General features: G+C 40.6%; 1 protein-coding gene across 1 annotated transcript in view; it reads right to left on the bottom strand.

Annotated features, from left to right (window-relative positions):
• The window catches only part of pdlim7 (PDZ and LIM domain 7), a 35,053-nt gene extending 22,458 nt beyond the window's left edge, over window positions 1-12,595 (bottom strand). The window contains exons 1-3 of the mRNA XM_062425275.1: window positions 12,357-12,595; window positions 9,611-9,709; window positions 167-318 (exon numbers count right to left, since the gene is read on the bottom strand). Of these exons, the coding sequence (XP_062281259.1) occupies window positions 167-318; window positions 9,611-9,709; window positions 12,357-12,386 (281 nt within the window). The 5' untranslated portion in view covers window positions 12,387-12,595. The remainder of the gene's footprint in view (window positions 1-166; window positions 319-9,610; window positions 9,710-12,356) is intronic.

The raw sequence follows: 12,595 nt of genomic DNA, 5'->3' as shown, positions 1-12,595 counted from the left end.
TATTAGGACACATTTCAAGGACACATGGGTATCTCATCTCTCCAGAGTAAGAATGAAAGTGGGTACTGTTTTGTGGTGATTTATGCCACTGTGTTTGACCGAGATAAAATGGAAAGTGAGCGATCATGGACTCTTTTGTTGCGTCATACATTGCCAAATGACTTACTTGCTGAGAGTGAGGGAGAGGGTGTCTGTTGCTGCTCTGATCTTGTTCTGTGCCTCAACGTGGGTCATGTCCTCTGCGTTGGTGTCGCAGATGGACACCACCCAGTCTCCCACCCCAACACCAGCCTGAGCTGCCTTTCCGCCTGGAGTCAGCTGGAGGAGACAAAACAGGGAAAAGTAAGAGGCTTTCACAGGAGACAACAGAAGCTAAAAAAGAACAAACATACAGACTGTAGAAGTGTACCTTTCCATATTAATTTCACTGGCCACACTGACACATATGAACATAATAATTCTGCAATATTTAACTTCATCTCATTCCCAATTCTTTCAAGGATTATATAAACTGAATACAAATGTACATTTTTAAAACTGACTACATGTCATATTTGTTTTGTAATCCCATTGGACAAATCATATCTCACAGCATATTTGAAACCAGAGTGAAAAGTGCACATTTCAAATATAGTTAGTTGATATATCAGCAGTTAATCCACCACAAGAGACACTTCCCAGAAAATGCAGGAAATCTAAACACACAAAAAGTCATGTTCGGTTGACTTTCAGTTAAGTGATGTCTGTTAACAACACTTAATAATCAGCTCGAGGAGTCTGCGTGTCTGGATCTGACAAGCCAGCCAAGATATTTCACTCAACACTATCAGGAACAGGCATTATAGGTCATCATGATGTCATCAGTCATCAGCACATGATTTACTGCAGATGTGACCTAAAACGATGAAAGCAAAGCTGCAGACAGGGACCATATGTTACAAATAGTCACATAATTTACTGGAACAACCCTACTTCCCCCCCCCCATCCAGAGAGGTAAGTCATTGACCGTATTCACCAGAAAAAGAATGACATCATCTTCTTGGGGTGTCACGCATACTGCAGACGTACTGAGTAAGAGCCATGGGTCTTGTTACAACAGGAAGAAAATTACATAGTCTATAGGTAGTCAATCACATACAACATCTGCCATGTCCTCTAAAATCACTAAGACAGAGTGGAGGTGCCAACACATGTTTAGTAAGGGCTTAGTCAGCTTGCCCATGCAGCTTAATGAAACATGAAACTTGTGTCAAATTCTCAGATAACTGGAGTACAAAGTGTTCAGCATCAGATAAGTGAGCGAGTGCCAGGTTGGCTGGCAAAAAACCTATTAGGATTACTCTCTGATGTCATGGATCCCTGCAAATGTTAGCTCATCAAAAGCACGGAGGACTCAGCAGTTCAATCAATAGTTTTCTGCCATGTTCAGCTAAGCTATCACACATGCCGCTTTGATTCTGCACATTAAACATAAACACTAGTGCAAGCGGGGAGGTAATATGCTCTGAACTGATGACAGCTCAGGCTGAAAAAGTGCGCTGCACCCCGCAAAGATAACGAAGTTCAAGCCTGCCTTGAATCAAAACATGGCAAAGCTAAAAATAGGAAGAAATGCATTCCTCACAGGCAATCCAAGCTACACTTATTTTACAGCCAAGTTCAGACATCACTTTAATTGCCTTTGATTTGCACTCACTGGAAGCAATTAGAGGGGTTAAGAAATAAATAATTTCTCAAGTTAAGCAAAGAACTTCAAAGAGTTTAAACAGTGTACACTGTGAAAAAAAACAACTATGACATTGACAGTTGTGACATATTCTGAAAAGGGGCACAACCCAGCATACTGCCACTGGAGTTCATGACAGAGACCCCCACCCTTTTTACTACTAAACTGCCTTGTAAAACCTGAGTACGTCGTCATTTTCCCAAAATTAAACCATTATTTTGGTAGCGATCAGCAACAAAATATCCCATGAGTCTTTGCCAAAGCAGCACAGTAAAAGCCTCAAGGGAGCTGCAGGAGTATTTAAAAAATCTTTATTATAATGAGAGTTTTTCCATGTTACTCGGCAGTACTGATCTTCTCAGCTACATGAGTATCTCATATAGCTGAGAATATAAACAGAAAACCCCAGGTGTCATCTCTTCAGAAAGAATAAGATGCTCTTTATGAGAATTACATTTACAATGAATGAAAGCTAGCAGAAGATAGAGTGGGGAGGGACTTTGGGCCTATGGACAGGAACAACATTATTCTACTTTTGATAAAATAACATTAAAAATACAGACGGGTCACACTGTATTCTGAGTGGAGGAAGTTAACAAAATGCAGATACTTATATACGGAGTGCAAAAGCTCACTGATTTTTTTTTTTTTAATATATATATATTTATATATATATAGCATCTGTGTTTTAGCACTGTCCGTTACCATCATAAAAACAACAAATGAGGGAATATTTTTTGGAAGAAAGGTTTTCATCCACATACTTAAAGACAGGAACTTGGTAATAACTCAATAAGGGTAACACAGCTGGAGAAATCATAACATTCATATCAATAAAAAAGTTATTTGCATTAAATTGGAATGACACAGGAAAATAGTATTGAACACACTAACTGAAATGCAGTTAATACTTAGTGGAAAAGCCTTTGTTTGCATTGTTAGCTTCAAGACACTTCCTGAAACTAATTTCTCACAGTGTCTGGGGGGGATTTAGGCCCATTCTTCTGAGCAGACAGACTTCAAATGTTGAGGGGTCCAGGGGGCTTGCCGGTGAATCTTTATCTTCAATTCCTTCCGCAATTGCTCTATTGCGTTCAAGTCGGGTGATTGACTGACCCATTCCCAAACCTTTATTTTCTTTCCCTGGAACCAGTTGAGAGTCTCCTTTGCAGGAAGTTTTGGATTGTTGCCATGACAGTTCATTCATCTTCCCTTCAACAACTTGTATTCTGCCAGGACCATGAGAGCAGAAACAGCCCCATACCATAATGCTTCTATGTCCGAACTTCACTGTATGTATGGTATTTTTAGGGTCATATGCAGAGACATTTCTCCTCCAAACATGGCAAGAGTAGTACTAGTAGTAGTCGTATACTATAGTAATAGTATTAATAATATAGTATTATTGCATTATTATTATTTGACCACACCTCATTCTTCCCATAATTTACAGACTTCTATAAATGTGTAACAAAGTTCAAACAAGCTTTAACATGTCTTTGCTTCAGTAATGGAGATTTACGGGTTGATCGTGCATGAAAACCATGATGATGGAGTGCCTGTTCTTTGGGACAATTGTGTCTTCTCCTTCCAGGTCTTTCTGGAGTTCTTTTCAAGTAGTCCTTGGATCTTGGGCTACTCTTCTGACTAATGTTCTTAGTTTCCAGTCAGCAATCTTGTGAGGAGCTCCTGTGCATGCCCAGTTGATGATGGAGTGATGCTTCTTCCACTTTATGGCCCCCAAGGGTGCTTATGGGAACATTTAGGAGATGAGAAATTAGTCTGTAAATTGTGCCATCCCTATATTATATTGCTCAATAATCTTGTTGCAAAGGTCTTAGGAGAGCTTTTTCCCTCTACCCATCATGAAATGGTTCTTGCAGGACAGCTTAGTAACAAATGTTGCATTCACAGATGACTAACCCTTTTTAAAAAGAGTGTAAGGAGTAATAGCCACACACAATGACCAGCTAATTCTAATTCTTGGTTCAGTGCTTTTTACTGCATGTTCAATACTTCTTTCCTGTGCCATTCCTATTCAATGCACATTCTTTTTTTTTTCATTGATTGGAATCTTATCATTTATTTAGCTGTGTTGCCTTTTTTATGTAATACCAATGCCTGGTCTTAATATGAATCGCTGCATTGGAAATATGTTTAATTATAAAAATGAAACTGTATGTGCGTGTGTGTGTGTGTTGAGATATTGATGGACACAGACACCTGTGCTCCTGGCTCAGGTTCAGAATGCAGCTGCTCCCTCACTTGAGAAGGCAGCCGTTAAAGTTGCTGTGCTCAGACCTTTGGTTGGTAGGGGGCAGACGGAAACCCTAAACCCCCCCAGCAGTTTGTCAATACGGCGAAGGACACTGGAAAACATGTTCCAGAATTCAACACACCGTACCACACAACAACCAGGGATCTAATATGATGGTGTATGATCTGACATGTAGCAGTAAAACCACAAAAATGGCTTCATGGCTTATTTTTCCTGGGGCATGTAACAAATGAACAGATCATATCATAAATTATTTTGTACATATATGAATGGGGCTCGTCTCAAACTAATGGCATGGCATTAATGAACCTGAAGCTATTCATAATCGCAGGGTGAGCCTGTTAGTAGCCTGTTTCAAGGCTTTTTGGCAGAGCACAGCAGCAGAGCTGTTTTGGTATGATATCAAATTTCAAAGCCTTAGCAAACCTTTCAAACGTCTTGAATTCACATTTCAAGTGTTTCCCTTGACTGATCCTACAGGTGAGCCAGGGCCCTATACTGGCTTTGTGCTGGCTACTCTTGTTTTTGGGGAAACTAATAATGCACTGGAGTTTATCTACAGCTGTAGATATATACTGGCTATGTAACTCTCCACCAGCTCACTTTTATTCTTTCCACGGCTATTTGGGGGCCGAGAGACAGTCTGTCCTTACATCACTCACACAGCACAGCTGATGCAATGCCATAAATATCCCTCTGAGAAATGGAAAACCAAACCTGGAAGTATGTGGTCCCCCTGTAATGACTGCAGTGGAACACCTAGCATTAACTCACCTTTAAACACTGCTGGTCTGATCACAACATAAGACAACTAGCCACAAAAGAAATGCCCCCTGCGGGCAATCTATCAGTAAGAACTGAATTATTAATTCACACCTCTAACAAGGCCTCTTTTCCCACTGGTTGTGTGTGTGTGTGTGTGTGTGTGTGTGTGTGTGTGTGTGTGTGTGTGTGTGTGTGTGTGTGTGTGTGTGTGTGTGTGTGTGTGTGTGTGTGTGTGTGTGTGTGTGTGTGTGTAGGTGTGTGTGTATGTAAGAGTATACTAGTGATCAAGCAACAGATGGACACAGAGAAACACACAGAGGAAAACAAGAATATAAGACTCAATGGCACATCCAGCTGTAGTGCTGGAGAGACATTCACAAATCTCCCTGCTTGCTTATTGACATGACATCATCTGTAATTTCCTCCTAACATTTGATTTCTGTGGTGTGGCATGTGTTTGTCGATGCAAACCAGATGGTGCTCAGGAGGCTCTGCGTTATGGTATCATAATGTTTATGGTTTTGCAGTGGCACAGGATCTGGGACAGATATACAGAGAAACTCATCAGAAGAGTTGTGGCGTTGCCCCAGACGGTGACTCAACTAGAACCACAATTTAACAACATCTTGCTTCCGAAATGTTATGCTTTTCCTGTTGAAACAGGATGTTAGGGCAGATATGTGGAGGCAGAGATATGGTGTTTGTTATTTTACCTGACATTCGTGTTTCTCAAGGTCACAGAAAGTCTTGGGAAATTTTAAAAAGAAAGTTGGCGAAAAGGTTGGTTAGCAAAGGGTAAAGGAAACAGGATCGAACTCACAACAACTCAAGAGACTGCCTCAAGATTTTCAGAGCTCGTATGACGTGGGCTTACTGGATGTGCGTTTAACCCATGTTTGACCTGTTCATATGAGACAGCTGTCAGTTAATCCTTTAGAGTTCACAGAGACTTACGTTCAACAACGTAGCTCCAGAAACTTTACTGCAAGACCACAGACTTACACAAAATCATGAGTAACGTGAGTATTATATGAAGTTAAGTTTCAGTTGCTCTGCTCTAGTCAAGTAGTCGGGACATACTGTATGTAGAGATGCAACATGAGTCGATTAATCAATTAGCTGATTGACAGAAAAATTAACTGACAACTAATTGATTCATCATTTTGAGTCATGTTTTAAAAAGAAAAATGCTAAGAATCTCTTGTTCCAGCTTCTTAAATGTGAAGACTTTGTGATTTCTTTAGTCTTACATGATATGAAACTGAATATGTTTGGGTTGTGGACTGTTGGTCAAGACAAAATAAGGCATACTAGATTGCATCTAAAGCTGTGTGAAATGGTGAACAATATTTTTCACCATTTTCTGGCATTATATAGACAAAGCAACTAATCAAGTCAAGATAATATTATTTGTTACATCCCTAATTACACGCATTGCAAAATGTGTAGAGTTTAGCAGACATGGGCATTTACAGGCAGGGAGGATGTAACCGGAAATGCTACTGAGTGACATTTATGGGAAATGTAGGATCCATTATTTTTGGAGCTTGACCCAAACTAGACTAAAAGTTAGGATATCTAGTTGCTGCTTCAATTTTTCCATTTTCTTCTTTCTAATCAAAAATCCCAACATCCGTACTTCATTAAATGCCAACATTAAATCACTAAACCTAATATAAATGTAATTTTACAAATAGAATCCAAAATATGTTCATCCCAGGTTGGGATGACGTAAATTAACATATGGTTGTGACCAATATCATCGTCGGTTTGAAAGGGATGTAATGACCTTTCAATTAAAGGACCAGTATGTTAAATTTAGTGGCATCCAGCGGTGAGGCTTCAGATTGCAACCAAATGAACACCCCAACCTTTCCCCTATCCATGTAGCATGTACGAGAACCTATGGTGACCACAAACCTTGCAAAAAGTGCAAGAAATTCAATAAATGCAAAAGGCCCTCTCTACAGCCAGTATATGGATTGTCTATTCTGGGCTACTGTGGAAACATGGCAATGCAACATAGCAGGCTGTGGAAGAAAACCTGCTACCTATGGAGACATACAGGGCACAATTCTTATTTTCAGGTGATTATACACTAATTAAAACATATGAATATTATATTCCTTTCCTGCCAAGCCTGTTCTGCTAGGTGTAGCTAAATTCTACACACTGGTCCTTTAAGGAAAAAAAAGGTTTTATTTTCTTGTCCTTAATGGAATAGTGAGGGGTCATTAGGTTTGTTTTTATACATACACTAAAATAAGGCTAAGACAACTACAATTACTAAATCTCAGCTGCTTCCAAATGGGCAAAAGTAAAGGGATTTTAATATTAACAAGAGTAAAATGCAGCTTACAAGCTGTTTTGTTCCTGCCATTAAATGGGTGTATATTATAGTTCAGGTCAAAATGTTATTTTTCCTTTCAAAGTGACTTCACAGTTTGTCTTGGCTTAGTCTGTCTTCCTCTGATCTCACTGGAAAAGTATTCCTTTGAGATTGGGGGGAGTCCATTGTACAGATGAGAAAAGTGAGTGTGGAAGACATATTAGACACAGAAAGGAGACAAGAGGATTGTCTGTTGGCAGCCACAGGGTGGATACGAGAAAAATCCCAGGAATGCTGAGAAAGCATAGCTTTCCAGGCTCGCAGACAGAGGAGGAAGGAAACAAGAGCATTCATAGAGCGTGGAAACCTATATTCCAGCTCTCACATGCACAAATAACAAGGCACAGCCCCACACCTTTCCAAATCAATACAAGACTATCTAAATCCCCATTTACAGTGAAGCCACAATCTATATACCAATATGACCAAACTGAAATGAACAAAATAACCATGAACTCTGAACAAGCTCGTCCACAAACAACACAAATTGTCATCTAATCTTTACACACACACAAAAACAACCCTTCAAACTCATTGATCTGTCAGGAGTTATAAATTGCAATCTCTTTGCCTTTCATTGCCTTACAGAGCCTTTTGTCCCGTCACTCCACATGTTCTTGAATGTGTAATCTCTTGTCAGACTGCCTGGGTTGAGATACTTATCTCATCATCAAGTCAGTCAAGAAAGACCACCCACTAAATTCATCCAATGTAAGCCCAATGAGTACAGGCCTGACTTTTCTTCCTGTTGCTATGGGATACTGTATATCTTTTGAGCTTTACATCCCCTTATTGGGCTGTTTCCATCCTCAGCGACTGTGATTCACTGTCCAGTCTTTTATGGCTATTGAGAGAGCTAACAGTGCCTGAGAGGCAAAGAGAGAAGGCCTGTCATATCTTTATAACTCCTGTACCCTGAGGCCTAGTGAACTGCAGGAACTAGACACAGATATTAGCCACTGACCAGTCGTTAAGGCTCTAGTCTTGGTAGCTGCCCCCCCAAATGGGAGCCATTATCAATCTCACATGAAGCTGCTCAGAAAATCTTGGGTCTACCAAAATATAAGAATGTAGGGAGAAACTTTGGAATACAGAACATGTAAGCCATATTTCTGAAAGGAAGTGGGGGGAAAAAATCAGCATGCGTAATGTACCTGGATTGTAGAGGAACTGGCCTCCAGCACTGACTGAAGAAAATTCACCTACTATTGACTCACCCACTGACATTCATTCAGTATGCCTTGCCTGTCTAGACTGAGTCAACACCGATATCCCGCCCAAACATTTTTTTGTTTCTTTGGGGGTGGTGGTTAGGGTTCATCAAATGAGTTTTTTCACATCTGTTTGGTCTTTTATGGGTGGAAGAAAATGTTTTCTTGTCATGAGTCCAAGGGGAACATTGTGTTTCTGACTGCGATGCCTGCCAGGGAGCGGAGCAGATACAAGACATGTACTGACAAAGCAAACTGCTGCCCTCACCACAAGATTACATCAGCTCTACACACACACACCTCAATGTGATGCAGCTTACAACATAGTGCAGACTCTATAGGCCATACTAATCAAAGTAACACATAATAGTGAATCTTTTGGTTTTTCTTTATGTGACTTTTTTTTAAACTGCTAAGAAAAGAATTAAGAACTGAAATAAAGCACAATGTTAATCATGTGCTTAAATGACAGACACTATGTGGAACAACCTTGCAAAGACAGCCTCATGTATAAATCGCCTATTAACTATTGAATTGGACTAAAATATTGGACAAATAATTGATGAACTCATAAATTAATGTATAAATCCTTCCCGCCTCTAAAGTAGCAATGTAACAATGCCATTGGAAAATTAGTGCATAATAAGAGTGCCAGTTCTGTGTGCGCAATAGCTGGCAGCAACGTGGGAATGATTTCATGTGTGCGCATGCGTCTGTGTGGTTGCAAGTCTGTGTGTGTGCGTGTTTCTCAGGCAAAGCAGCACTGCACTTATAAGGCCTGGAAAGTGGATTGCTGCTCTCTTAAACAGCAACAGCAGTTTATAGAGTATTTGAAAATTCATTCGATGAAGAGGCAGCAGCCTTTTAGTGAAAAGCACTCTGAAATAAATTAGGCCCTCCCCTCGTGACTCGTGAACACTGTTGTTGTAAAGGCATTTGGCGTTAAAGACCAACTGGATGACGGATGTGAACGCTATTGAAAACCATTTTCTTTTTCTCCACTTCAGATAACATCTTGACAAAAGATGCAATGCATACACTCAAGTAGGGTCATTATGGAAGTCACCAAGATTGTTTTGAACACTAACAGACTCTTGTAAATAAGCCATGGCTTTTATATTGAAGCTTGGGGAACATTAAAATGACTTTTATAGAATGATCTCAAAGGTGTTAATACATCAATGATCACAAACTCAGAGAAGTACAAAAAGTTGACTCCAGTAGCAAACAGTTTTCTTACCCTTGACACGGTGAGGGGCATGCTGAAGTCCTTGCCACCCTGCAGCCTGAAGCCCCAAGGCGCTGGGCCGGAGAGGGTTATAGAGTATAAGTTCATAGCCTGGAGAAAGAGAAAGGAGGAAACAGTGTCTTAATTAAAAGGAAAAGGTTTCCAAGGCTACACATCCTTTTCTGCTTCATCCATGCAGACTGACTCCTGGTCCCGGTCTACAATTTTACCTAGCACACACACACACACACACAGGCATATCAGGCCATGGTCACACTTGCGGACATTACATAGACTTTCATTCATTTCCTGGAGACTTACCCTAACCCTAACTATCACCAGTGCTCTCCTAACCCTAAACGTACCCAATAACCAAAAAAAATCTTCTTTCTCTCATAACTTTTGTCCGCAGTTGGACAGGCCATCCCCAATGAACTGATCCTAAATTGGAAATGTGTCTCCATAAGTAGCCCATGACAGACCACACAAACACACATACACACACAATCTCTGTCTTTCTCTCTTTTAAACCATGTCAACTTAATCTAACGTCTTTTTTAAGAATGTTTTAGGAATTACCAAATTACAATGACCGATTACATGCATCTTTTGGTAGAAATCATCAACTTGACCGTTTTAATTAGGCTATTTACACAATATACTCCATGATAAAATAGCAGAACATCTGCTAGCCTATGACATTACTGCATTATTTCACATACAGAGTATTAGGTTACTCTCCCTTGCGTCATAATCTGAGGTGAGCATTCAAAAAGAGGCCCAATTCAGAATGTAACCCAACGTACTGCCATGCAAATGACAGAAACCATTGCCATCATCAGTCTACTAGACATCAAGTAGTACAACAGTAGCGACATTCAACAGTTATGAGTACAAGCGACTCATTGTAATAATGTCATAATTCCATCATTAACCTAAATTATAATGAAGCACCGGCCTACTTCCCTACAACATACAAACTTGCCTTGACATTTTAGAATATTTCACATAATCTGTGTCAGAAAAGAAACTTCACCAGACCTTTTTATTGACACAGGATGGCATGGCACAACATAAGTTGGCAATTTTAAGAGCTAAAAGCAACTTGAGATGTAGGGCTGTGTCACTTGCCAAGAGAGTTACAGCCGTACCACTGACTTATGTACCTGCACCCCAACTCCAGCTCCAGCTCTTCCTCCCCAACATTACAAGGGGTATCATCACTCCTCATGACACACAACTAGCTGCCCAAGATGCCACCACAAAAACTTACCTTGTCCTTAAGGGCCGGCTGGTAGCCCAAACCTAGGAGAAAGCTATGGAGTCAGAAAGCTAGGACAAGCAGATTCCCTCTCTGTTGGCAAACCCTAACCCCCCCCCACCCGGCACTGTCTGTGACACAGGCAAGCCCTAGCCTCTCCTCACTCCTCAGAGGCTATATAAGGAATGTAAAACTACACCAAACTATTTCAGCCCAACACCCACATGAGTCACGGAGAAAGGAGGGGGGGGTTGGAGGAGGACGGAGAGAGGTAATGTCAACTACCCCTATATTCTGGCAAAAGCCTGCTATATTAACATCAGTGGATTTTTTAAATAAGTGTACTCGTGAGGCAGCAGTAGGCCCACAAAAGCTTTGGGAACTCTACGTTCCTTCTGGAGGGCATAAAACAAAGTACAACTAAAACCAGCAATTATACTGTGACTTCAAGCTCTTAAAGCAACAGAAGGAGCTCACTTATAGGAGACATGTAAACTATAGTGATAGTAGTGTGGTCAGATAATGTAAAAGAAAATGAAAATATGGTTTAAAGTATACTGCCAAGCATCCCAAGTGATCTGCTCCATAAAACCTGAAAAATCGTCCATTTCAATGACATGTCATTTGTTTTCATTAGAATTTTCTGTGCGGTGGGAGACTGTCACCAAACTGTCAGTACCCTTTTGTCAACATCTCCTAAGATTACATAAACAACTGTCTTAATGATCAAAACTTTGTTTGCTGTCACTTTTCTCCCATAGTCCAGGAGCCAAGAAAAATCAATTATGAGACAGTCAGCTTGAGACAATAAATGGAAAGAGCCACAGTGGAGCTGCAACAGGTAGCCTAATAATGGGGGTTAGATTGCATTGGTGATAAAGGCCCACTGCATATGTATTATTCAGTTATTGTACACGGATTATAACAAGACAGTGGTGCAAACTGGGTATGCGAGTTAATTAATACCAGCCTCTATATCACCCCTAAGACTATGGTGACGTTGTCCCTGTTTATGGTATTGCTATTTATACTCTGCGGTGGTGTCACTGTAATATTTCTATAGGAAATGACTTGGACTTTTAATGTGTGTCGTCTCCCATCCACAAATACAGGGAATTACACGCTTATTTCTCTTTTGGCTAACAGGCAACGCAATTATGAGCTTATATAGCGGACTTTTAATTGATTCAAGTGTGTCCAAGACAATAATTTGCAAACGGTAATTAAAGGCTGCAGTGTGACCGCCGCGGTGCACACTGAGAAATAAACCTTTGCGTTCAGAATGGCAGAGGAAAGCAAGCTGAGGCAGGAAAACTTGACAAAGTCTGGGCAAAGTTTGCACCGCTACAGACCGAGGCAAGCCAAAAAGCATAAACTGAGCAAAGCGGTGGGGGAAGAAAGTTGGCTCCAAAAAAGAAACAAGTTGAACCACACACAAAGGAATGCATTGAGAGATTGTTTTTTTTTTTTTTTGTTGGGATAAATGAATTAGCCTACCTCTTGTCCCTCCGTGTGTTCGTCAGACATCACGAGTCAGTCTACGGGATTACAGAAAGAAGGAAGAAAAAAAAGTCAGTCGGTAAGCAAGCAGGCTAACTTTTCAGGACTTCCTTAAAGCGGACGTCAGGAAGCCACCGTGGATCCGCTTGGTGAGCAGCAGGATCATTCCCTCACATTCTTTTTAGTAGGACTCTGCTCAAACGTCAGAAGTCACATGGGCCGCTGCCTGGTTTCTT

The sequence above is a fragment of the Scomber scombrus genome, chromosome 9, assembly GCF_963691925.1.
Source record: "Scomber scombrus chromosome 9, fScoSco1.1, whole genome shotgun sequence".
NCBI lineage: Eukaryota > Metazoa > Chordata > Actinopteri > Scombriformes > Scombridae > Scomber > Scomber scombrus.
Note: the sequence above shows the minus strand (reverse complement) of the source record. Positions and strands in the feature narration are given on the sequence as shown.